The sequence below is a fragment of the Rousettus aegyptiacus genome, unplaced genomic scaffold (genome assembly GCF_014176215.1).
Source record: "Rousettus aegyptiacus isolate mRouAeg1 unplaced genomic scaffold, mRouAeg1.p scaffold_m13_p_6, whole genome shotgun sequence".
Classification (NCBI taxonomy): domain Eukaryota; kingdom Metazoa; phylum Chordata; class Mammalia; order Chiroptera; family Pteropodidae; genus Rousettus; species Rousettus aegyptiacus.
The window spans coordinates 3652882-3678997 of NW_023416309.1; the positions used below are offsets into that span (position 1 = coordinate 3652882).

The 26116-nt window shown below is 49.9% G+C and overlaps 1 protein-coding gene and 1 pseudogene across 2 annotated transcripts in view; one reads left to right on the top strand and one right to left on the bottom strand.

Moving 5' to 3' along the window:
* Positions 1-26116, top strand: part of GRID1 (glutamate ionotropic receptor delta type subunit 1) — a 661749-nt gene that overhangs the window by 114569 nt on the left and 521064 nt on the right. For both annotated transcript variants that reach the window (XM_036223755.1, XM_036223756.1), the window contains one exon: positions 23498-23782. In XM_036223755.1, coding sequence (XP_036079648.1) covers positions 23498-23782 — 285 coding nt within the window. The remainder of the gene's footprint in view (positions 1-23497; positions 23783-26116) is intronic.
* Positions 271-389, bottom strand: LOC118604774 (annotated as a pseudogene).

Below are 26116 nucleotides of genomic sequence, written 5' to 3' on the forward strand. Positions count from 1 at the left end.
GGCTCCCATGACCCTTTCTCTATCCTTTCTTCTCCTCTCTTCTCCCCCTCCCCTACCTACAAGTACAGTGAGAACAGTGCACCCCAGTCCTTAGGAGGGGAAAAAAATGTCAATGCAGATACACGGGAGGGTTTGCAGTATGGAACTAGTTCTCACTTCATCCCCCACACCACAAACATTTTGTATTTTATCTTTTTAGGCAAGGCAGCCCTTGGTTGATCTCACAGATTGCAAGGACTTTGTCAGCTTACAATCCCTTATTATTTTTTATACCTACAGCACCTGGTCTTCGTAGGTGGTCTCCCATCTAAGTACTAACCAAGCCTGATCCTGCTTAGCTTCTGAGATCAGTTGGGATCGGGCTTGTTCAGAGTAGCATGGCCGTTGACACAATTATTGAGTATGTTCTGTGTGCCAGCTGTGGGCAATTATGGTAGCAGGGCCTGGACTGCCTGCCTTCTTGGGATGGCAGACTGACAAATGCAGATAACTGTGGAGGACTTTGCGATGAGTAAACAAAGACACAATACTGATGAGCAAATTCAAACACAGTGGGTAGGTGCAGAACGGGGACTGGGCCAACATCCAGTATCTAACGATCCCTGTGGCTACTCACCCTCTTCTACCTCCTGTGGTAGCATGTGTTCTTTTGAGCTAGAGTTGGAAAGATTATTCTTCCCAAGATACCACAACTCAATTGTGCTTTTCATACAAAGCTTCAGGTATGACATTACTTGGGAGATAGTCTCTTTGGGACCCCTTGAGGTGTGAGAAATGGTTGAGCAATAGACTCCTATGCTTACCTGGGCTTAATCTATTCCTGGCTCAGAGAACAATGTTTGCAGAGTGGGGCTGGAATAAAGTTACAGGGGCCATCAGAGCTGGAGTGCAGAATGACTGGGGTGCAGAATGACTGGTTCACAGGCAGAAGGGCTGTGCCCTGAGCACTCAGAAATGGTGGAGGTAGGTCAAGAGGGCATTTCTGACCCCCTAGGAACCACCCTTGGGCCCTTCTCTTGCCCTCCCAGGAGACACTCTCTTCAGATTTTCAGGCAAATTAGCAGGGACTTAAGCAAACTAACATTTTCTATTTGGAACTTGAAATTGATTGTAGATAATTTTCTGACATGCATGTCTCCTGCCCTTTGTAAAACGTGCATCACAACTTCCTTGTGGAGGCCTGGCTAGGTAGGCAGCATTTTCTCTGTCCCCAGTCATCACCACAGGGTTCCAGTTTATTGGAGCCAGCATTGTGTTTAGAGACCTTGGATAGAGCCCAGGGGCTGGAGGGCTCTGTCCTCAGGGAACCTGGGGTGGCAGCTTGTACAGATGCAGGGCCACCAGGAGCCCATCACTGTCCACACTACAGGGCAGAGGTGAATGTACATCTTTTTGTTACACATTCATGGAAGGAGCCCTTCTGCTGGGGCTCTTTCCCGATAGCACTGGGCAAAAGACAAATAGATAGCTTGGACATGGTCCTGCCTGGAGGAGCTCACAGACCAGAGGCAGCTCTGGAGACACAGGGGAGGAACCTGGGAGAAATCAGGGAAGACTTCTTGGAGGAGGTGACAGATGAGCAAACTCTTGAAGTGTGAGTAGGAGTCTTTAGTGGCCAGGGGAGAGTTTTGCAGATGGAGGTAATGGGGCATGTAAAAATACAAAATCTTGAGAGGTAAGGTGGTTCAGGGAATAATGAGAAGTTCAAGTGTGGAGACAGAGGGAAGTCCTGTTAACCTTGCTCTGGGGTTGGTGCTGATGGCAGCTTACCCAGAGTTTACCAGGAGAAACCAATGAGCTGTCTGCTGCCATTTCATTGTGCATCACATGGCTTCTGGGAGGGGTAGCACAGGAATTCCTGGTGCTCTTGTCCCTGCTCAGAGATTCATTTTTTCATTTGGGAAATGGAGATCATGATACAAACTTCCATAGGTGATTGTGAGCATCATCAGAGACAAGTAGAGGCCAGTGGTGGCCTTTCTCCTGTCATTCTTGTTACTATCTCCAAGCCCTGGGGGATTACGAGGTAAGCAGAAGCCCTGGAATGGGCCAGGAACTGCAGGGCAATACCATGTGGGATCTGGGGCTAGGTTTAGGAGGCAGGAACAGGTTGGGCGAGTGCAGGGGTGAATGGGCATGACAGGCAGGAGGCTAAGGCAGGGAGTAGGAGCATCTTCCACGAACTGGGCACCAAAGGCTCTGGATGCCTGGAGAGTATTGCTCTGTCACTTACTGATGATCATTAATTTCGTTGACAAATACCCTTGATGTCTGCTCTATGGCCGGGGATTCTGAGGAGAGCCAGACCAGAATGGCCATATGCTGAGAGAGTGCCCCGGGGACCAGGGCAGTGTGAGGTGGTGGCATCCTGCAGCCTAGGCTAGGGGCTGGGGTGGGTCAGGGAAGTCCCCTGGAGAAGGGTGTCCAGGTTGAACTCAATGAGCGGGGAGGCTTTAGAGGGGGCTATGGCAGGTGCTAGTGCCTGAGTAGGAGGGCTGACCTGGCTCTGCAGCCCCTGCCCTGGCCATGCTTTGAGGGGGATGCTAAGGACATAGTGCCTACTTGTGCTCCCTGTCCTGGCAGTTCTCCTTGGAGACTCCCTGGAGCCTCCATAGTAAAGCAATACCCAGGAAAATTCCATGAACCTACGCAGTGACAGACCAGGTGTTGAGGAGACATTTTGGACAACCTTGTGTTCCAGGCAGCACTGTGTAATGGGCCTGCTTGGAATTAAGTTCCCATGGCCCCTGGAACAATGGGAGTCTGCCCACTCCTAGGAGAGTTCCCACTGCCACCTCTAGATCATAGCTGAAGTATGCGGGGGACACCCTGTGAGACAGGCTCTGTTGTAAGCATGTCACACTATTTACTCTCTTAGCCCTGTGAGGTAGGACTATTATTAGCCATTTTTGCTGCTTCTGAAATTGGGCGCAGAGGATTTGTGTCCTGCTCAAGGTCATATACCTCATTAAGTGGCAGAACTTCGCTTTGGGCTGCCATATCCTTACTCTGAGCACTGTATTCTCCTTGCCTGGTGCCTGGTGCCTGGTGTTTTGGGGGGCTTCCCTTCAGCCTGGGAAAGAGGAACACTGGCCATGTCAGCCCCATGCACTTGTTGGGGCTGAGTGACTGGGGTTACCATGGGAGGCATGGAAGGTATATGGCTGGAGAGATTGCAGGACTTGGGAGGTGTTCCCAAAGTAGAAGGCCCAGGGAGATCACAAGGGGACCCTTTCTGAGAGGGCACAGAATCTCCTTTTGGACCCAGGCAGACCCTCTCCACTGGGTATGCCAATTGCCTCTATACTGCCCACTCTTGTTTGGGTTACCCCTGGGCAAGTAGAGGATCTGGAGGTGATGTGCCCCTCTCTTTCACTCTCTTGCATAGTGATCAAGATGCCATTTTTATTTTTTGATGTTGAAGAGACTCTATTCCAGTGCATGAAGCCCTTAAAAGTCCCTCCTCCAGGTAACTCTTTAGAGCCATGAACTATGTCAGGTGAGTGTGAGAGGAGCATGACTGGGGCAGAAAGGGACCTACACATCCATTTCCTGAGGTGCATCCAGCTCCCTTGCAGGCATATGGTCTCCACACTCTGCTTTGGACTGCCACCCATGGGCACTGTTGTCCCTAATGGGCATTGGGTACCCAGAGGATGACTTTGCTCTGGCCTTGGCTGAGCAGTCCCAGCCCCAGTGATTCCTCATATGGGTCTAACACCTGGCAGCTCTGAGTTTCCTGGCCAGGGTGTCAGGTGGTATTAACTGGCAGCAGGAACAGGTGGGTGTTGATTGAGGCTGATTTCTGGGAGGCAACAGCTGCAGACTGCACAGAGCTATTTCCGGCAGCTTCAATTGTATCAAGGAGGCTTAATCCTTCTAAGTGCCTTTGTGTACTGGCAACATTGTGTGAGGGCAGGGGGCCAAGGCTGGAGCAAGGTCAGACTACCCCTGGTTGTCTGCATTTCCCTTTCCATCTGTTTACCTACATACTCATCTGCCTACACATCCATCTATTCACCACCCATCCAGTTATCCATCCACCCATCCACCCATCCACTCATCCACCCTTCTGTCCACCTATCCATTTATCCATCCATCCACCATTCTGTTGTCATAATTCATTTACTCTTTCCCTCAGTGTTCACTATTTATCTACCACTTGCCAGACACCATTCTGGGACCCCAAGATCCAAGGCCATCCTGTGGCTCATAGTCTAGTAGTGGAGACTGATCTAAGGGCCTCTGACAAAGGCAAGCATGGCCACCACACTGCACTGGCTTGCCTTGGGACGTGATTCATGCTTGAGCTGTGTCTTGGGGACTAAACAGGGACTTAATGGGTGAAGCTTGGGCCAACAGTCCCCCAGAGGGAGGGCCAGTGTGGGTGAGGGCTCAGAGGTCAAAAGAAAGATAGCAGAGGGCAGGAAGTCACTTGTGTGATGCAGCATGAGGATGAGAGGAGGGGCTGCTGATTGGGAGGTGGGTAGACAGCTGGATGAGGCGTAGCTTATGAGGTTGTTAGGCTTGGCCTAAGAGCAGCTGGTTCTATAAAGATGGGAATCCTTGAGGGTCTTAAGCAGGGGAAGGATTTAGGAAAATTGCTTGAGTAAGGGATGTGCCAAAAGGTCAAGGCTGGAGGCAGGAAGATGGATGAAGGATCATGAGCTCTGCATCAGAGCCCTGTTCCCTGCCTTGTGATGGGTCCTTCTCTCTCCATTCCTCCAGGGCTACAGGCCCTGCTACTGTCCAACTTGCTCTGTAAGAGTTCTTAGGATGGTCTCCTGGGTCTTAATGCCTGGTCTATGGACTCCTCAAGGTACTAAGGCCCACCCTCCACCCTAGAAGGAGGGCCCTTTCCAGTGGATGGGTGGCTTCAGCTGCCACTGTTCTGTGACCTCTTTTTCCTGACCATACCTCTTCCTGGCTTCTCCTTCCCCTGTCTCAATCTCTCCTCTCATTCCTTTCCTCAACTAGGAGGAGGATCCACTGTGGCCACACTTAGTCCCAGGAGCAGCCAGGGGAGGCACATCCTGGAGATATCCTTTCTCCTGGCAGTTCCATATGCTTTGGGGGCTGTTTGCTTGAGCTGCATAAACACAGCTTAGGGTTGTTCCTGCTCCAGGTGTTTGATAATGAAGGAGGACTGTGGACCATGACACCTGTGCAGGCGGGGTGCACAGTGTCAAATCAGAGAAAATGGCAAGGCCAGGGCACAGTAATTCTCCCTGCTTGTCTCCAAGTATCCTTTGGTGGCTCAGTTTCCTGATTAGGCTGGTTGAGCTCTGTGTCTGAGGCAGGTCGCGGGGACTACCTCTGGTTAAGGGGGCTGTGGGAGGCAGCTTCTCTGCTCAGACTGCTCTCTGAGCTGTTTCTGGTGGGTTCGAGAGAGAAGGCTGGGCCAGGACTCAGGGCTCCTGTTCAGGGTGGCTCCTGCTGCTGCAAACACCCCCACTCTTTTGGGGAGTACAGAGGGTGGGGCTCCAGGGATTGTCTCTTCCAGTTGCTTTGCATATGTGTGAGTTGTGTGTGGTCAATATGTTGTGTATGTGTTGTGTAGTGTATTTGTGTGTATATTGTGTTTGCATGTGTTTGCAGTATGTGTGCTATATATAGTGTGTGATATAAGTGTATGTGTTATGTGCAGTGTGTGTATGTGTTGTGTGTTGTATGTGGTGGCCAAGGACGGACTGTCAGGAGCAGATGGTCTCCTCTTTCTAGGTGTATGGCCCTGTGAGGCCTCTGGGATGCCTGTGAAGTGATTCTTTCATCTTTATCCTCTTCTTCCTCTTCATGTCTCTGCCTTGTGCCCATCTGCCCACCTGCAGGTCTTGACGTTTTCCTAAGGCAACTATTAATTGAACCAGGCTCCTTTGAGTGGGTCCCATGGGGACCCAGCTCTATGGCAAGGAGTTGTGAATCCATGTGTGCTCCCAGCCTGATGCTGGTTGATCTAACATGCAATTCATTTACTGAAGGCTCAGCTGCTCATTATGAATGTTCTCAATGGGGACTAAAAGTACAACTACCTCAGGTTGGAGCCATTTTTGAACTTTAAAGAAGGGTCCTGTTTCTCAGAGGTGTGGGGACCTCTAAGCCATGAGGATAGATTCTTAGCAGATCTTTTGTTCCTCTCCTGACAACATGGGACCCCTCAGCCTTCTTGTCTCCACTCCAGGGCAGGTGCTACCTTGCATGCCCAGGATGAGCCTGGAGGCAGGGATGCCAGCACCTCTTTGAGGCACTTTCTGGACCCTGCTGTGTCCAGGCCAACTTCTAGGCAAAAAAAAAAAAATGTGCTTCGAGGAGAACGCAATGTGCAGTGAGCAATATATATAGTTCTCATCTGAATGCGATTATGCCTAAACACTGTAAATATTTGTAATTCTCAGCCTTGAGTAGCGCTTCCTTTGGCATTATATCTTTTTAAAAGTCACCAGTTAAGGCAAAAATGTGTTGTGCTCACTCTGGGCAGCTGCCTTCGCTGGTGCCAGGACTGCAGAAATTCAGGGAGTGAATGGAGACAGAGAGCAGCCACATAGATCTCAGGTCTGTGATTTACCTGGGGCCCTGGGCAAGTCACCGGGCATGGTCACTCGTCCGCTGGCCTATGGGAAGGACTGGAAAATGCCATATCCCCTCTTTTCTTCCCTCTGTCTTCAGACAGTGTCTTCAGCTGGAAAACTGGAGCCATGGTTCTGTAGGGCAAAATCAATACTTCCCATATGAAACTACTACTCAGCACCTTGGCTTGATTTAACTCAACAGTTTAATTCTCTTCTTCACTAAACATCTCCCTGGGCACCTATACCTTGGGGATCCTGGAGTGACCATGACAGGATCCCTGACCTCCAATAGCTCATAGGTTGGTGGCAGAGACACAGGGTGATCATTCAGAGTGACAATTACCAGGCAGAGCTGAGCTCTGGGTGTGTGGGTTGGAAGGTCCCAGGAGGCTTGCTGGGGACAGGAAAGCTGGAGCTGAGTTTTGCAGGAAGAGGAGAGAGGAACAGGGAGCTTGGGTGTTGGTGCAACAATGGCCAGTGCTCTGGATGGCTGCATTGCGGGAGTGCACCTGGGTGCACTAAGGATGTCAGCTGGTTATCTCCATAGGTGGGGCCAGGACTTCTGGGACACAATGGAGGTGACAGGTTTGGGGGGTCTATGGGAGGAATGGGCTTTGTCTGTCCTATTCCTGTGTTTCCCCACATCACATCATTCTCCATGTGGCCCTATTAGAACAGAAGCAGCCATGCTGGGAGGGCCCAGGCAGGGTGGTAGGGCAGGGTGGTCATGGGTTTGACCATAGCTGGGGTGGGCTGCAATATCCCAGTGCCTTGTATCTCCCTGTGCACATTCCTATGCTCTGAGGCTTAGGGACCGTCTTCCCATTAACTGTGTGGGACTGTGGGCAGCTCTCTGAGAAAACATTGAGGGAGGAGTGAGCCGAGGTTGGGAGTGATCCCTCTCTGGTAAGGCTTTGCCCTGGTAGGTGCTGATGCCTAGCTTCCCTCAGGCAGCCAGCAGCACCTTCCTTTTACCAATGCTATTATGGGTTCTATAGATGCAAGAAATAGATTTGTAAGTTAGTCTATGTATGTTGGGTACATTGGGGGTGGGTGTTGAGAGACTAGGAATTCCAGAGGTTCATTAGGAGGTAGGAAGGGGGAAATAGAGCCCAGTTAGAGGGAACATGTGCCTGGGATGAGTAGGAGGTTTTCCTTTTTTCCTTATTTTCACATGACTTTGAATATCAGTCTATTGCCTGTTGGTCCTTGTTCCTTACTTGTTGGTTCAGCTCTTGCTGTTCACCTGCTCTTCCTTGGTCTTGACCTGATGGCCCTTACCTGCTGTTCCTTGTTATTCACCTGTTAGTCCATGATGTTCACCTGGTGGTCCTTGTTCTTCACCTGTACCACTTGAGAGTGGGCAGATAGGATCTGCCAAGTCAGAATTACTTGAGTGTGAATTCAGGCTCCATTGTCCTCTAGCTGTGTGACCTTAGACTTGCCTCTCTGAGCCTTGATTTCTTAACTGACAAATGGGGGCAGTAATCCTTACCTCAGAATTATCAGGCGGATCAAATGAGGAAGGGAAGCTGCCATGCTTGGAGAAGTTTGCTCAATAAACCAGGTTGCTCTCTTGCCTCTTTTGCATATAGAACTGCCGTGTCTTTGTGATTAGACACAGCATGTGGTTGTCACCTGCTGCCCATGCCACCTCAGCCATATCTTGGTGTACAGACTCAGGCCTATTTGAGGGCTGTTCATTCACATGGGCCTATGGGAGGGAGCACATGTGCCTAAAGGGCTTAGCTGGGCTGCCCTTCACTGTGGTATATGTCCTTACAGAGAGGAGAGACAGTGTTAAGGCAGGTTGCAGGGTTCAAATACCTCCAGAAGTGCCCAGAGTCATCCCTGCCAAATTCTGCCGAGGCTCAATGGCCTGGGGTGTGGCTAGGGCAGCCACATGCATCTCATGGGAACTCCTTAGTGTGGAGCAGCCTGTGTGTGCATGCATAGAGCTATGTGGGTGCAGGTGGTGGACATGCATGCTTGCTGGGTGGGGCATTCTGAAGGACTAAACCATCAGCCCAGCAGCTTCCCCATTCCTCTTCTGATGTGGATACGGGTGGCTGTTTCCTGCCACCCCCTTGTCCCTTTGCCTATCTCCAGGGAAGGCATCTGGGCAGAGGAGAGAGAGGAGGCACTGCCTTCCATACCCAGGGCAGGGCTGTAGCTCAGCACCACTTCAGCCTACTGTGCCTTCTATGCCTAGCCATTCACGTGGAGCTTTTCATAGCAAGAAAATGCCTTGAAGGAGGGCAAATCACAATGAGCAGCATGTTGTATATTTGGGGAGAGGGAGAGGGGTTATTCTTCTCTATTCTCAGAGCCTCCCTGCCCTGGTTTGATGCACCACAGTGCTCTTGAGAAACAGGCCTGCTGCATGGGAACGTGTTGTCCCCAGGCTCTTCCTCTGGCCTGCAGGAGCTCACAGGAAGCCTGTGCCAGCTGAGCTTGCCCAGGGGAGGAGGGCAGCCTCATGCATGTTCCCACCTGGTGACAGTGCTGTTCTGTGTGTGCACCCGGCTCAGCCATCTCCTGGTTCCTGATGGTGAGGAAGGTGGTGCCTGCTCTCCTTAAGCTTGGCTCTGGAGAAGGGCACATGTGCTTGCTGTTTGTACCCATTGTGACTTGAAGAGTTCTATGACACAGTTCTTCCTGTGTTTACATCCTCTGTCCCCATCAGAGGTTTGGATGCAGTTAGTCCCAGTGACAGGCCCCCTGCCAGTTGGGTCTCCTTTCAGCATTGATGTCCTGCTTTGCCAGGCCACCCCTCCTAAGGTACATCTTCCAGAGGCCTCCCCAACCCCTTCAGTAAGCAGGCCTGAGGCAGGCCTGCCTGCTGGCTTCCAGGTGTACTAGTGTGTCTGTGTTCTCCAGACTCAGCCTGGCCTGTGACATACATAGCTTATATGGGGTTCCCATTAGGGGCAAAGCTGGGTGAGGGCTCTGCTTTTCCTTTCTACTCATCCATTCTCCTTCATTAGTTCCTTCCCTGGCACTCAGGTATCACTAAGCTCTCTCAAGCCTCTTGGGGCACCAGAGATGCTGACTAAGGGCTAAAGAGCTGGCCTTACTCCCTATAGGGCTGGAGACACCAGCTCCTGCCCTGCCCTGATCCATGGGCCATTGGCCAAAGCTTGGGGTGGATGGCTTGTGCCTCTTGGAAGGCTTAAGTTCTTGGCATAACTTGTGCTCACTAGCTGGGAGATAGGTCATACCTGGCAAGAGACCTCATGTCTCCAGGCCTTGGCTGTCCCTCTCTTCTAAGCCTGTAGAGGATGCCAGGTGATGGTGTGTAAGGGTAGCACCTGCCGCTAATCGATAGATGTTCTTATCTAGTCCTGCTGGCTCTGGGATTGGGTCTGGTCTCCTAGTTCTACCCACCTGCTTGCTCCTCACTCTGTGCTTTTAGCTGACTCTGTCCCCTGACCTACAAGGGCTCTGACTATCCTCACTGCTTTCTGCTCCTGCACTCCCTGCTCTAGGTCCCACCAGGATGAGGAGCAAGAGGAGTCAGCTTAGGCCTCTTGTCGTTTTGCTGCGTCCTCGCTGGAGCTACCTTTCTAAAGGCAAGCTCTGAGCAGACTTGTGCTCAGGAACCCTCCAATCCTCCATGGAGCTCATGGGATCAAAACCAAGCCCCTCACCTGAGATAGCAAGACCTCCTCCATGAACTCACCCTTCTGTGTCCCCTTAACCCCAGCATGTGTGGCCTGCTTCTGTTAGATCCACAAGCTCCATGTGTGTGCCTTGGCTTATGCCAGGCTGCTAACCTGGTCACCCTTTGTTTTCCATGGGCCCCTTTTTATTTATGTTCTGCCCCAGCATCAGCTGCTCTGTGAAGCTCCTTTGCCACTTCAGGTCCCATGATCACCTACCCACACTGCTCCTGTTTGATATCCCTCCATGGACAGTGACCTATGTGCTGGCCCACACCAGTGCGTTCTCTCCAGATGACATTTCTGGGACCTGGGGCTGGATGTGCATCATCTCTGTGTTTCCTGCATGGGCCTGGGTAGACACATAGTAGGGGCTTGGAGAGAGTTGTGGTGGGCTCCGGGGGACAATTTGATTACCTGGGGGGGAGACCTGGTCTTCTCGGGGCGATAAAGGTGCCAATGGCAAAATTGAGCCCCACCAATTAGGTTTATCTTAAATCCCTCTCTGGTTTGTGGATTTTTGTTGTATATTGTTTTTCACTTTTCTCCAAGCATCTGCTACTGTGAAAATTTTCATTATCACTGGCAGAGATCCCTTCTCATTCCTGCAGGCTGCAGGAAATTTCTGATTTCTCTCCCCATCTGCTCCAAAGCACCTGGGATCTGGGACGGGTAATGTCCCTGTGTTGGCCGGGCTCTTTCTAGAAGATCTCAGGAATGAGCCATTTCTGAACTGGGCTCAGCCAGGCTGGCCTGAATGGTTGGGGCCCTGCTAAGGCCACACCTGTGTCTCGAGGTTCTTGTTGCCACATCTTTGGGATGCAGGGCTGGTCCAGCTAAGAAAGCTGCCTTTGGGGGCTGGGCCAGCACTTGCACCATCCCCTTTTCTATTCTTGACAGACCTTCTTCAGGTGGTGCCTGCTGGGTGCATGGGCAGCTGCTTCCTATAGACCAGGGGTCCTTCGACCCCCGGGCCATGGACCCACCCCCATCTGTGGCCTGTTAGGAACCTGGCTGCACAGCAGGATGTGAGCTGTGGGCGAGTGAGCGAAGCTTCATCTGTATTTGCGGCCGCTCTCCAGCGCTAGCATCACTGCCTCAGCTCTGCCTCAGATCATCAGACATTAGATTCTCATAGGAGCACCAGTCTCTGGTGCCAGAAAGGTTGGGGACCACCACTGCTCTAGACTTATTCTCTAAAAGTTCTCTAAAAGTAGCTCCATCTGTATAAATTGGGAGGTGGTGTCGTGATGGCTGGTGGATGATGATGAAATGTTGAAGGTCCAGGCAATGTAGGACTTTGGGGTGAATGAGAAAAGCAGCTGCAGGCTTTGGCAGGTAGAACCCAGGCTGAGTGTTAGCTCTACTCATCTCTTACCAGCTGAACTGCTCCTGGCACTCTGCTGGGGACATACACAAAGGGCAGAGGATGGCCTTGGGCATGCTTGGCACTAACCATCAGCCCAGGCCTTGCCCTCTTGGCCTGGTTCCGAGTTTTCTTGTGTTTTTGAACCTGACTGGGCTGCATTTTCCTCTGGTCTTAGCTACTCACTAGTAGATGATGGGTTAGCTGCACTTGTGGTGGCCAAAGTACTTCCTGGGTTCTAACTCATTTAATTCTTGTTAGTATCCTATGAGGCAGGTGCAATGGTTTTTTTCTTTTTCTTGGTTAAAAATCTACAGTTGACCCTTGAACGAAATGAAGTTTAGGAGTGCCAATCCCCTGCTCAGTTGAAAATCTATGTATAACTTTTGGCTCCCCCAAAATTTAGTTGTTCCCTAGCATCTATCTGTGGGGGATTAGTTTCAGGACCCCATGGATCTCAAATCTGAAGATGCTCAAGTCCCTTCTATAAAAAATGGTGTAGATCAGTGCATATAGTCAGCCCTCCACATTCATGGACTCTCAACTACAGATCAAAAACAGTACAGGTACTTATTGAAAAAAATTCATGCATAAGTGGACCTGTGCTTTTTAAACCTGTATCTTTCAAGGGTCAACTGTGTTTATGATATTTTTAAGGTGGGGTTTGGAGAGGGTGTGATTTGCACAAAGCCACATGTGGCTGTAAGACACAGAGCAGAGATTTGAGTTCAGGCAGTTGAAAGCCAGAAACTGTCCTCTTACCACTGGGCTGTTCCATCTCTGTACGAGGGTAGGAACACTTCATTTCTTTCTGTTGTAGCCTGCCACCTTTTCCTGTGTGTAATTGGATATCCTTTGCACTACCGTGGATTTCAGTTTAAGAGAGGCAGGGAAGGAGGGTGCTAAGCACTTGATACATGAGTGAATGATGAGTGAATGAATGGACACTTCCCAAGAGGAAGGAATTTTCATCTTAGAATTAATTCAATACATAGTTTGTGCCAGAGGCTTTATTTTCATGTCTTGTGTATAATGTGGTTGCTGTTTTTCTCTGTCCTCTTCCCATGAGGATATAAAATACTAATATTCTGACAACTAACCAGCCCTGGCTCTTGGACTCTAAGTGACAGGATGGGACTTAGGCTTCATGTTTGCTGCCTCCCTGGAGGACCATCAGTGGCTAGATTGACAGAAGTTTGTTTATAAGAGACACATCAGGATTTTGTGGGGCCCCTTTCCCCCCATTGTTCTGGTCAGTCAGCTGTGGGTTTGGACCAAGACCCAGGTGGTGTAACCAGGTCCATTGGCCACCACCAATCCCCAGTGTTGCCCCAGATCTCCCCTCCTGCCTTCATCCCTGTGCAATGTGATGAGGGCTTCAGGAGGGCAGTGCACAGAGGCTTGAGGGTGGTGTGAGTTAGCTGCCCCTCTTTGGTCATCTCCCTGGACTTGGCTGCAAGGCATTGGGCTTGATGGCAGCAAAGAGATGGGCAAGTAGGCTGAGCAGAGTGAGGGAAGGGGTTGAGCTTTGGAGGGGTAGCCTCTGAGGAGGCGCCCACATCCCAAAGACCTCATTTGAAGGGCACCATGCAGCTGGTAGTGTTGAGCTCAAGGCTCACATCTGCAAGGCAGGTGTGGCTAACCCAGTCATGGACTCAGGGAAGGTGGCAGGATGGAGTAGGGGCTCCTCTGGGTTAGTAGAGCTCAGAAGCTGGGGTTCATTGATAGTATTCCCCCCCTTCAGAGTGGGCTATCTTTCCCCTTTGGGGGCTCTAGGTCAGTTCTTCAGTCCTGGTCCCAACCAGATGACAGGTCAGGAAGAGACGCAGAGGGCTGGATCCACTCATGCCTGATCTGCTGTTGAGGGGAGCCAAGGTGTGTGTGGGTGTCCCTGTGGATACTCATCTTAGAGGCAGACCTACAGGGTGGTGATGATGACCTATTGCCTAAGGTTTTTCTGGTGAGAGCAGCCATCTCAGGCTGCTCCAGTGATGAGGGTGGGCCAGGGGTCAGCATTATGCTCATCCAATTTTGTCTTATTATTGCCTAATCCCCTGACATATCTGGGTGTCCAGTCCCAGGTTGGGTGATAGGGATAGAGAGGCCCTCAGGGAGCTCAGTCCAGGGTGTGATGGAGACCTATAGGCAAACAGTGATGCTGTTTGAGATGTGATCATGTATAAAGCAGGGGGACAGAAGATTCATGGCCCGTGTTGTCCTGACTGGGTGAAGAAGGCCTCTGGAGAGGAAGAGGTCTGGATGATGGTAAAGAGACAGCATTGTGTACCTAGCAAGGGAATTCAGACACAGAGTTGAATCTGACGCAGCAGAACCTCCAGAACCCCTGCTTTGCACCTTGGAACCTGGAGGTTGCCTTCTGGAAGCCTGCTGCCAAGCTAAACTGCAGGATTAGTGAGAGGCTTGGAGTTGGGCTCAGAGCTGGAGCTTGGCAAGATGGGGCTGTTTTCATGACCTCCAAGGTTTCCCAGAAGGGGCACTGACTAAGAGGTGACACTTGCTTCTGCTATATTAATCCCCTGGGGTGGGAGGGACTGGGGTGCTGAGGGCCTAGCAGGCAGGCATCCATGGGTCAGCTTCTAGTCCAGGATGGAGACTGAGAGCCAAGGCATAGACATAGGGCTGGGTCCCTTCGGGGCAAGACAATCAGTCGTATTAGGGAGAGAGTGCATAGACTGGTGAGGGAGAAAGGGAGAATCAGAAACCTCACAGAGTCTCATTTTCCCATGTGAGAGGGCCACTGGGCCCTGGAAGGAGCACTCAGGTCAGGCCAAGGCCTGCTATCTAGAAACCCTTGGCTTTTGAGAGCCACATGCAGGTGAAGAGAAGGGAGAGGCAGACACAGGAGTTGGCCTGGGGTGGCCCAGGGATTCAGTGAGGGTTGAGGTCAGGCCCTGCCATCTGGCCTATCCATGTATCCAACTTTCACCTCTGGTTCAGTTAGCTCATTTAATCCTCATCATAGGATGAGGTGGGGACTGCTATTAGCCCATTTACAGGTGAAGTACAGTACTGCGGCTCAGTGAGTTAAGTGATTTGCCTGAGTGGGCCTGTCTGGCTCCTGGGCCCATGTACTTTGAGGTCAGAGGCAGCTTGGGGTTTGAACCCAGGCTCTCCTGTGACTTTGGGCAACACCCTAATCTCAGGTCTCTGCTCCTGTACCTCCTGTGATGAATGCAGTAGCAGTACCTGCTTCCCAGAAAGGCTGGCTTGATGGGCCCTGCATGGCTCCTGATGGTGATCTGTGGAAGGGGCTCCCCTCATATCTCCCCTCAGTCTGGAGAAGCAGAGTGGCTGTGTTCCTGTGCCTACCCCAAGCACTGCCCCCAATCCTTGCCTTTTTACTCTTGCTCTAAACAGACCTGAAAGCACCTTTTTGGACACTGGGATTTCTTCTTCAGCCCCAGCCTCTGGCCACAGAGGGGTGCCCCAAGTCTTTTAGTCCATGTTCTGGGAGAGCTCTCCATGCACCCGGCTCTCCATTGTTGTCCTCTCTGAGCTGGTCTGTCTCATGGGCTCAGACCCCCTGTTGTCTTGCTTCCAGGCCACATGGAACCAGCAGTTCTCAGATCTGGCTGCTTGTCTCTCCCTTGCCTTGCCAGCTCTAGGACAGCACTATTGCTTTCTCCCAAAGTTCTCACTGTCCTTGTCTCACCTCTAAACAATCCCTCCTTCTTTGGACAGAATTAGATGAAGTGAGTTTCCCAGAGCCCTTGGCTTATCCGTGCAGGGATTAGATCTGGGTCAAGTCTAGGAGGCCCTAAAGCCTGAGATGTTTCTTGTCACTGCTGCCCAAGGCCGGCTCTGCTTTTGTGCAAGGCAGAATTTTCCAATGGCTTATTCCTGACATGAGTGCAATCTCATGGATTCTCTGGGTAACTCGTTCATCTTGTAGCACTGATATTTCAAATTATTTCTTTACTAGGTACAAATCTTTGCTTACACTTACTTATTCCCTCACCCAGCACCCTGTGATCAGCTCTGTATCAGGCCCTGTGACTGGGGATATAGAAAGCCATGATACTCTACCCTTTTCTTAGGACCTTAGGAATTATGCATGAAGTAAAATAATATGTATTTGATAGATGTGTTCTAGGATAAGTACTCAGGACCTGCAGAAAAAGGAAAGTAATTTTTCCTAGTAAGGGGAAGTCAAGAAAGAAGCATTTGGGATGGGTCTTGAGAGATGAATAGGAGTTTGAAAGATATAGTAGAAGTGCATTTCAAGAAAAGGGAATTAGTCCATGCAGATTTAGAGATTAGTGTGTTCATGGTGATGTGAACAGAGAGCATGGGGCACATGAAGGTTGGAAAATAGACCGGTGCCATGCTGGTGTGTGGAGTTGGGGGTAGTAGGGGAACATCACAAACTGACTCCCAGGCAGTGGGAGCATGACAGGCATTTTGGGGGCATGCATGGTGTTGAATTTCGGTCTGTAGAGTGCGTTGGAGAAAGAAGAGCTGGTAGGCACAGAGACCAGGAGGCTGATAAGGGATGTGGGCAGACATGGGGGGTGGCGTTCAGATGCAGGGTGAGGGGAGCCCAGGAAAAGACATTTGGACTTGGGATACTGAGAGTACTCCAGGAGGCCTCTGGGTGCTCGACTGCTTTCGAGGTTCTTCAAGTCTCCTAGGACTCATCACTGTCCTGATTTCACTTTCACAGTGTAGGCTTCTGTGTGAATCCTGGCCTGGGAGCCTGGTGTTCTATTGGTGGAGCAGTAAGTCATTAACAAGGAGCTGGAGAGCTATAAATAAGCCAGCAGGATCCCACCCAGTGTTTCTTGAGTTTCTAGTAGTGGGAGAAAGAAATCAGTTTTAATTCATTAATTGGCATAAGGATAAGACCCCAGAGATTGGCATGATGCCACCAGCTCTTCCTTACCCTCCTGATTGGCGCTGAGCATACTGTCTGTACCAGCTGTCCACCTACCCCAGGCTACTATCCATCATCCAGTGGGACCCTTTGGCTCTGTTCCTGTTGGCACCCCTGCACTGGGCTGACTGTGAGGCCAGAGGGGTATGGGAGCTCCCAAACTGGAGATGCTTTGGGAGAGACACCCACCCAGGTGCTGCTGCCCAGGCCAGCCCTTGGGCCCACTGTCTCCTTGGCACCCTATAAACTCTTGGTGAAACCCTTTTTTAATTTGAGGGTCAGCTTTAAGAAATTCTTCTTCCCTGAATTGTGGGATGTGGCTTCCCTTTTGGGAGGACATGAGAATTTGGGAACCTTGGCAAGTTTTAAAACTCTGTCTCACCCATGAAATTTGGACACCAATAGTGCTTATCTTACAAAGTTGTTAGGAATATTAAATAGTTTGTTTCTCTGCTATGTCATGCTGAGTACTGGGCCAGGGGTTGGGAAGGTAAGCAGTACACAGGCGCTTCTGCTCATGGGCTTGTGGTTCAAAGAATGAAGTGACCGGCAGCACACAAAATGCTCCACAACCGCAAACATCCATGGGTAGTATGAAGGCAGAATATGGTGAGGGAAGATCGGGGGCATGGAAAGTTCTCTTGAGGGAGTGACCATTACCCACAAAAATACAGAATGAGGATAGTTAGCCAGACAGATGCAGGAGGAGCATTGCAGGCCCCTGGCTGAGGGTCAGGAGCCCAGGGGAAGGTCATAGGCTGGAGCAATGACTGTGAAACTATCAACAGAGCTGGGGCTCAACTTTTAAAGGGATGGGTCAGATATACAAAGAAAATTGAAGATTCCACAGAGAGAGGACATAAGTGAGGGGTCTAGGTCTGGGTGTGGAAGAAAGCAAGAGGTGGGAGCAAGGGTAGGCCTAAGACAGGAGAAACTTTCTTCCTCAACTTTCAGTACAAACCTGGATAGGTGTGAGGATCTGGTGAGTAGAAGTGGAATGAGTTTCTTATGATGATGGTTTTTATTTTTATCTATGAAGAATGAAGCAAGGTCATTAGTTGAACTTGGGGGAGAAGTCCAGAGGTTTGAGAACAGCAAGGGAGGTGGTGGAGAGGTATAAGAGGAATGGCAGGTTGGGGAGCCCTGCTGAGGTTGATGACACCACTTTGCAAGAGTCATCATATTGCCAGCTATGTGACTGACTCTCCGCTGGTTGCCCACAGACATGGAGAAGTAGGTGGGCAAGTTGACCCGCTATGAGCCGACGCTGTGTTGGGATTTCAGCAGCTGTGCTTACATAAAGTGAGAGAGAAGAGGAGGGAATCTAATAGTGACTGTAATGACCTACAAAAGCTAAACTGAGCAAGGGACAGGGAGTTAGGGCTAGAGGAAACTAGAGGGTTGCTTAAGAGGTTACTTAAGCAAAGGGCTGCAGGACAGGATGCTTGTTAAGACTGTCCTGTGCTCAGGAGGAAGTGGTGGCCCTGTGACCCTCCCCTTGGGGGTGCCTTTTAATGGCAAGTGGAGAGGGAGGCATCGGTGTCCCACAGGGCCCAAGTTCTAGCACTTGCTTTTGTATTACTTTGCCACCCATTTCCCCTCATTTTATGGTTCTGTTTATCTTTTAAACATCTTAATAAAACATGAAAAAAACATTTATTCTCTATAGTTCAATAATTTACTGTGAGTTATGACAATACTAAATTTGGTCAATTATTCATCGACTATAAAGTATTTATAAATGCTACCTTAATTTAAAGCATTAGCCGTTAGAATTCAAATATGAATAAAGCCTGTGTCGGCTTAAAGGAAGAGAGGAAGGGCACAGATAACGAGGGTGGCTCAGGAGAAAGGTGAGCGTGACAGCAGTTAAGATTATTTGAAGTAATGAGGTGGCACCAGGAGCCCTGCTTGTGGGGCAGGCAGAAGTGCTGGAATGCCCCAGGCCAGCCTGCCATACTCCCTCAGAGAGAGACCATTCCTTCTGGAGGGCAGGACTGAGCCTGGGGCTGCCCAAAGCCTGGCTCTCCCTTCTACTGCCTACTAAGACCAGTGAAGCCTTGATAGGCTTCTTTGCAGTGAGGGCACATCTACCAGACTGCTTCAACCCAAGTGGAGTGTCCTCTCTTGTCCATCTGGAAAAGTCGTGTCATTCTTTAGGGGATTAACCAAAGGCTGTTTAGCACATGAAGTGAAGGGGGCTTGTGGCCTTAGAGTAGCAGGGGTTGCATGGGTGGATCTTCCCTATTCAGGGATCACATCTGGTCCACTTGGGGAGCAGGTATGGATGTGCTCAGGGCATGATGCATTTAAGGCACTTGGTGGAGAAGGGGGTATTGGGTTGGCAGTATCACTACCAGGATGTGGCACCAGGAATTGTGTGTCTCTTCCAGCACAAGCTTTCTAGGTTATTGCTTCCCCCAGCCTTAGCCTGAGTTTTCCAGGAATCCCCATGGGGATCAAGAAGATTAGGCATGGATCAGTAGTGGTGCCAGAGTGACTTCGGTGTCTGGGGGGTATTTCTGTTATCTCAAGCACAAAGTGACTTGAGTTGAGGATTTGCCCTCAGCAGAGAGAGGCCTTGTTTCTGCTTACAGGCTTCTTCCTTGGGGCTAGGGCTAAGTGTGGAGCTTTCCTGGGAGTTTCTATCCAGGGAAGGGTTGGGTAGAGTCCCCATGGAATCCTGGACTCTGTCGCCTGCTAGCCACCATGTGTTCCTGGGACTGGCCATAGAAGTAAGTACCTGGTGATCTGGTTCTGAGGCTCTCTGCCATTTGCTCTCTAGCTGTGTGGCCCTGGCCAGCCCTCTCATGCTTCAGTTTTATCACTAGGGTATCAGAAAGCTCGCCTGGGGTGAGAGTTATGGTGAGCTGGTCTGTCTTGTGATGTGGCCAGTGCCATGCCTGGCATGCCCCACCCTGAGAGTCCTGTGTTTAAGGAACCCTGGATCAGTAGGATACTGATGTCTCGGGGGAGGCTGACGGGAATGTGGTTGTGGGGTTATTGGGAATGCTGGCTGATGCATCCTCTCATCTAGGCCCAACACCAAGCTCTGAGCAGCCTCTTCCTTTCCAGTTCCTGAGAAGCCACTGAGCTGCCCAGGGACCTTCACAGCAGCCCTCTGTTCTCCTAGGCCACTGAACCTGGGTAAGGGGGCTGAAGCTGCTCATCACTTCCATATCTGCTTCTTACTTTCCCAGCTGCTCAGCAGTTCTCAGGGAGCCCTTATCAATCCATCAGTGTGTATTGTTATAATCAAGAGGGAGATCAGCTCTATGACCATAGGATATGGAGGAAAAGAATTATAACAAAGGCTGTTATCTTCCTGTGAGCTGCAGAAGTACTTCTAAGATGGAGAGTGGCGACTTCTACATTCCTACTACGTGCCAGGTTATGTGAATGGCTCTTCACATACAAAGACCTTTACAGAATGTGCTCAACAGCCCTATGAAGTGGGTGCCATCATCTTTACCTGATGGAAAAAACACAGAAGCTGAGTTCCTTGCCCAAGGTCCCACAGCATGTCCTTGGCGGTGCTTAGATTCAGACCCAGGCCATCGGACCCCACACTGGGGTTCAGCATCTTTCTCCACAACCAGGGTATGAGTTGTGTAATGTCCTGTCCTGGGAATGAGCACACAACCTTGATTAAGCTAATAGCTGGCTTGGCTTTGATATGATGTATTTTGATCTTATTATTTTTATGTTAGTAGCCACTAAATAACCATCATTTCAACAGTGCCCCAATTAGCAGATCATTCTCAGCGGATTGGAAATTGACTTGCATTGAGATGCTCCATTAGCACCTGGGAGAGGCTTCCAGCCCTAATTACCAGTCCTGTTCTATGAGGCCTGCGGCTTGAGGAGCTTATGTGGTGCTGTGGGTGGCCATAGGAAGGATGGATTGGCAGTGCCTACCTCCATGGGGAGGGCTCTCAGCAGTGGTGGTGATAACTACTGTTATAACTACTATTTCTTGGGATCCTGGCCATGATTTAAGTTGGAACTTTGATGGGGATGCCCAAGTAGAGGAGTAGGAAATTGACATTTATTTAGCATCTTTCTTGTGTCTAGCACAGGGTTGGCACTTGTGGTCCACGTTAAATCACTGCTTCCATGGCCCTGCCGGGTAGAAATTCTTGTCCTTGTTTAATAGAAGATGGAGGCTCAGAAAGGAGACATACCCACAGTCACATGGATGCTGACCCAGACCGGAACTGTGAGATTCCAGCACTCCTTCTGCTGCCCCAGTGAGTCCAAGTCCAGCCAGGAAATTGGTATATCTGGCTGCCTGCAGGGCTGGGGCAAGGTGACCAGCCAGGCACTTGTCTGTTCTCTGAGCACGTTCCTGCTGCCTGGTCCCCTTGGCTTCATCACACTGTACTCTCATCACACTGCTCTCCCCATCTCTGCTGGTCTAGATACTTTTTTTCCTTTGGGGCCCTGATGCCAACCCCACATGAGTTCACCCACCTCTGGGTCCCAGGGAGCTTCCTCTCTCCTTTCTCACAGGCTGAATTGTAGGGTCTGTCTCCTTGTTAGATAAAAGATGGAGACCCTAGTTATCCTGCTTTTTGTCCCCCCTCCCCGGTGCTCGGTGCAGGTTTTTACAAATAGGGGCATGCTGAGTATGTGTACAACACACAGGAGGGAAGGAACAGTCCATGGGGAGCAGTGGGATGCATGCTCAAATGAGGAAACCGAGGCTCAGAGAGGTTCAGTGACTTCAGAACTTGATTCTGAATTATTTGTTTGCTACATGAAATTTTGGCAAGATATAGAAAAGATACCGAACCACTCTGGGCCGCTTCTAAATTGCAATCACTTTCACCATTTTGCAATATTTTTTCTGGTCTTTCTTTCATGACTATTGTTTTATTTAATTGATATTACAAAATACATACAGTGGTGTATTATTTTCACATAATTTTTATGACAAGTACTTCTCATGTTATGGTAGTATCTTCACAAATAATTTTAAAGGTTGCATATGCTTTCAGCAAGTGGAGCACTTTCATATTACCCACTTAATTGCATTTTTTGGATTGTTAGCAATATTTCAAGAGTATGAATAAGTGTCCTATGGAAGTTTGGGGGTATAAAGCCATTTCCATTGGTTTGGATAGGTGCCCAAAGTGGAATTATTGACCAAAGGGCATGAGACAATCAAGGCTTATGGTATTTTGTACTAGTCTTTACTAACTGCTGTGTGCTGGGTGTAGTGTGTGTCTGGGGAAGGATGATGAACAGAATGAGCATGGCCCTTGTCCCCCTGGAGCTTGGGGTCAGGTAGGTGAGACAGAGTAAGGAAGTGTAGGGCACAAGGGGAGCATGTGACAAGGGATCCTTACCCAGTCTTTGGATGTAGAGTCTGAGTCTTGAAACAATAGTGAGTGTGAAGGTTTGAGAGGTGACGTATAAGATGGTAGCTTCTAGGGGCTGAAAGATGGACAGTTGGTTGGGGTATAGTGGGAGGAGTACATGAAGAGCATGATGCCACAGGCTTTGAGGAACCTGCAAGACTTCTCTGTGAAGCTTAATAATATACCAAAGGATTTTTGGGAGCCACCGGAGGGCCTAAGCAGGAGAATGAGCTGATTGGATTTCTGTTTTAAACAGAACTCCGTGGTGTAAAGCCTGGACTGGAGGGGCCAGAGCATTTGGGTGGCTGTGTGAATCCCAAGAGAAACTTTAGAGTCTCGAGTTTAACCACTTCGCCCCCCCCCCACCCTATTTGGAGTCCCAGGGAGCAGCAGAGAGAACTGTGGGCCTTTGGGTTATTGTCCTGAGTATGCAAGGTGAGCATCCTCGAATGTGGATCAGGTATTAGAAAGTGTGGCGGGGTCTTCCTCTTTCTGAACTTCCCAGCCTCCTACTGCTTTGTTCTTTGGGGGTGCTTCCCCTGCTCTTTGGCTCCTTCTCCAAGCCTTGTCTGAGGCATTACATAAACCCAACGGCTCTCAGCGAAAAGATCTGCATTGTCAAACTTGTTCAAAAATCGGCTGTCTGCAGCAGATGGCCTGCTGACATTCACAGGCTGTGTTTTGAAACTGCAGCTGCTTTCCCACATTCCTGCCATTATTACATACAGTATTAATAAATGTTTGCTTCAAAACTGGTGCTGTGGGTTCTAGTATTGCAAAGTCTATCCTTCCATTAGTTGATCCGATGTCCCCAAAATGGTGTAGGTGCGTGGCTGTACGGGGCACCCCTGGTGATTACTGGTTGACTTCAAAAGGCAAGCCCAGAGTGCAGCCACCTCAGAAACGACTGCTGGCTCCTCTCTGGATCCTCCTCTGCACCCATGGCGATCACTCTCCCTGTTAGCATTTTCCTTTGTTATTGTCAAGTAGCTTTTGAATAATCCCGGGCTCTGGAACCAACTGCTTCATTCTGGGTTTGACCCAGTATTTTTATGATATGAATTAAGTGGACTTGGCTAGAAGACCTAGGGTTCTGTCTCTCTCTTCCTTTACCAACAACCTGGGTCCTCTGGGATAAGTATCTCACTGACTTTCCCATGTAATTCATTCTCTTCAGTCCCAGTCAGTTCAGTTCTGCCAACAATTGTAGAACACATTGTATATTCTTGGCCTGTGGCTTGGCCTTGGGGAGACACAGATCAATAAAAGGAGTTCTCTGCTCTTAAGAGGCTCATGGCCCAAATGGGACACAGGATGGCTAATTTAGCAGCACTGATGGGTGTCTCAAGTGGGTGTGGGCTGGATCCCTGTCTTGCCATCCCTTCTCGAGTAGCCTAAAGCAAATGATTTTGCCTCTCCTGACCTTTGTTTCCTCATCTGTTCAATGGGCACAAGAACATCTAACCAGCAGGATCACTGATGGCATCAGTGATATTCTGCATGCGAGAGCCGCTGGCCTGGCCGGGGGTGGGTTTTTGGTCCGTTCGGTACCCAGGCATGAGTTGCCGGGTGTGGGCCATGTGGATCAAAGCCAGTGCAGCATCACCCCCACACTGACCCCTTCCTTTCTCTCACCTCTCTTTTAGCCTGTGACCTCATGACCCAGGGGATTTTGGCTTTGGTTACATCCACTGGTTGTGCGTCTGCCAACGCTCTGCAGTCCCTCACAGACGCGATGCACATCCCACACCTCTTTGTCCAGCGCAACCCAGGGGGGTCACCACGCACTGCCTGCCACTTGAACCCCAGCCCTGATGGTGAGGCCTACACGCTGGCCTCGAGACCGCCCGTGCGCCTCAATGATGTCATGCTCAGGCTGGTGACGGAGCTGCGCTGGCAGAAGTTCGTCATGTTCTACGACAGTGAGTATGGTGAGTTGAGGGGAGCAGGGGCTGCTCTGGGGCTCTGGTGGAGGCACAGCAAGGTGCTGGGAGACCTGCGAGCTGGGCCATCACGCGTGGCAGCTGAGTGCTTAAGAGCAGGCCTTGTGTACATGGTCTGAGCTGAGTGGATCTCGGGTGGTAGGGCCCAACCTTGAGCTTCGTGAGTCGGGGAAAAGCTGAGAAAACAGATCCACAGACAGGCTTTAAAGTTGCCTAGCAACACCACCTTATCATGACAGCTGAAGTTTGAATCATCTTAGGGTTTTCAATAAAATATTAACAAACTGCTGGCATGGATCTGAAGGGCTGCACATAGGCAGTGGTGGACGCTGGCCAGCATGGGTCCTCCCCGAGCCTCCTCTCCAAAGATGGAGAGGCTGGATGGTCGGCCAGCCTTTCTAGCTCTTTGCCTCCCTCTGTTCTGAACTGCCCTCAGGTTCATGGTCTCAGGCAAAGGACGGGGGGAGGGACACCCCGAGTGTCATGGGGCCAGGCTGGGGTAGTGTGGGTCCGGGGACACTAATCATTGCTGGACATGGCTTCTTTGAAAACACCGCATATGAAAAAAAAAAAGAAAGAAAAAAAATCATTGTTTGTTAGGAAACCAGAAAAGTGGGCTTTGGAGAAATAGCCTCAGGTTTTGTTATGGCTGCTCTGTAAACAGACTAGTCCTAGTTCTAAGATAAGATGGTTTTCTCACTATATGGTTTTCTTTTTTAAGCTTTTTATTTTGAGATAATTGAGATTCGTATACAATTATGAGAAATAATACAGAGAGATCCAATGTGGCCTTCACCCAGGTTCCCCAATGGCAGTGTGGTGTGTAACAAACAGTCTTACAATATCAGAAGCAGGGTTTGACATTGACGCTATTCATAGATCTTGCTCATATTCTCTAGTTTGCATGCACTTGGGTGTGTGTATTTACTTCTGTGCAATTTTATCATGTGAAGACTCATGTGACCCCCACAGCTGGGATTCATAGCAGTTTCCTCACAAGAACCCCTATGCTACTCTTTTATGGCCATGGTTACCCACACTGCATGTCTTTAAAGGGTCTGGGAGACTGGTGAGGGTTGGCAGTCCCACACCTGGGGCCAGGATAGAATGAGTAGACCTTTGAATGTCCTGCTGTGTCTCTTGGTGAAATAATTCCTTTTTCCAAGAATGTAACTAAGAAGAGAAATCAGCATGTGTTTGCATTTGCCTAAATACTCCGCTTCTCTAAGACTGGAACGTTGTCCTCAGCTCTTGAGCAAATATGCTGTTTAGAGTCTTCCAGGAGGAACTAAAAGACCAAACAGTCACTGTGCGGAAATAAAGATGAGGTGGTGGTGGGGACAGGATGGCCTGAGGCTCTGGATGCTTGAGCTGGACTCTATCTAGGACTTAGCTTCTCCTTTCCACCCTCTCTTAATTCCTGGCCCTGGGGAGGACTTGGAGATCATGTCACAGCCCTGAGGAGTGCAGCCTTCCCCTGAGAACCCTTTGTGTTAGTGGCTCAACCCCAGTATTGGGTCTGCTTTGAGGCTGACCTGTAGGTTGGTGTGGACATGGCCAGGGATGGAGGATGCTGTGGTCCAATGTCTGCAGGCCCTTCTCATCTCACTTCTCTTGGTACCTTTATTCCCCTCTGCTCTTACCTATAGAAACCCTTCAAGTCTTGGTTCTCCCTAAGACTTTGAGGTGGCTTCTGTGGGAAATTCAGCCATAGGAGGTAGGGATCAACTCTCCAGCTTGCCCACCCCATCTGGGCTCCTGTAATTCTTGCAGACTGAATGACACCTGCTGGCACTTGCTCAAATGCTTGAATTTTCCTCTCATTATACCCCTTACCCCAACTCAGCTTAAGAATCAATCTTCAAGGAAGGGTATCCTAAGTCACACCTGTCTGAGCTTTCTTCCTTTCCCATGGAGCTGGCTCCATGGTTATATACTCTCATAGACACACATTTCCTTCCTATGGCCTGCCCTCAGCTTGTCCTAACATACCCATGAGAGCTAATTCTTGATGAACGCTGCACTCCCACGCAACCCTGTAAGTTCCAGAAGAGCAGACTATGTGCTTTTTACTGCTCTGTTCCTGCTGCTTAGTATAAGGCCTGGTACAGAGTAGGCCCTAAGAAATTATCACCATGTGAATGAACCAATGCATTTATGAGGACATGGGGTTTTCAAACAATTTTAGTACAAGACAAAGTAGAAATGGGGAGAAACACAAGGGCACTGGATAGTGTGACCTCTGAGTTAGGGAAGTGGGTTAGGAAACAGATATTTCATTCTGCAGACACTTTCTCCTCCCCCTCTCTTCTCCTCTCCCAC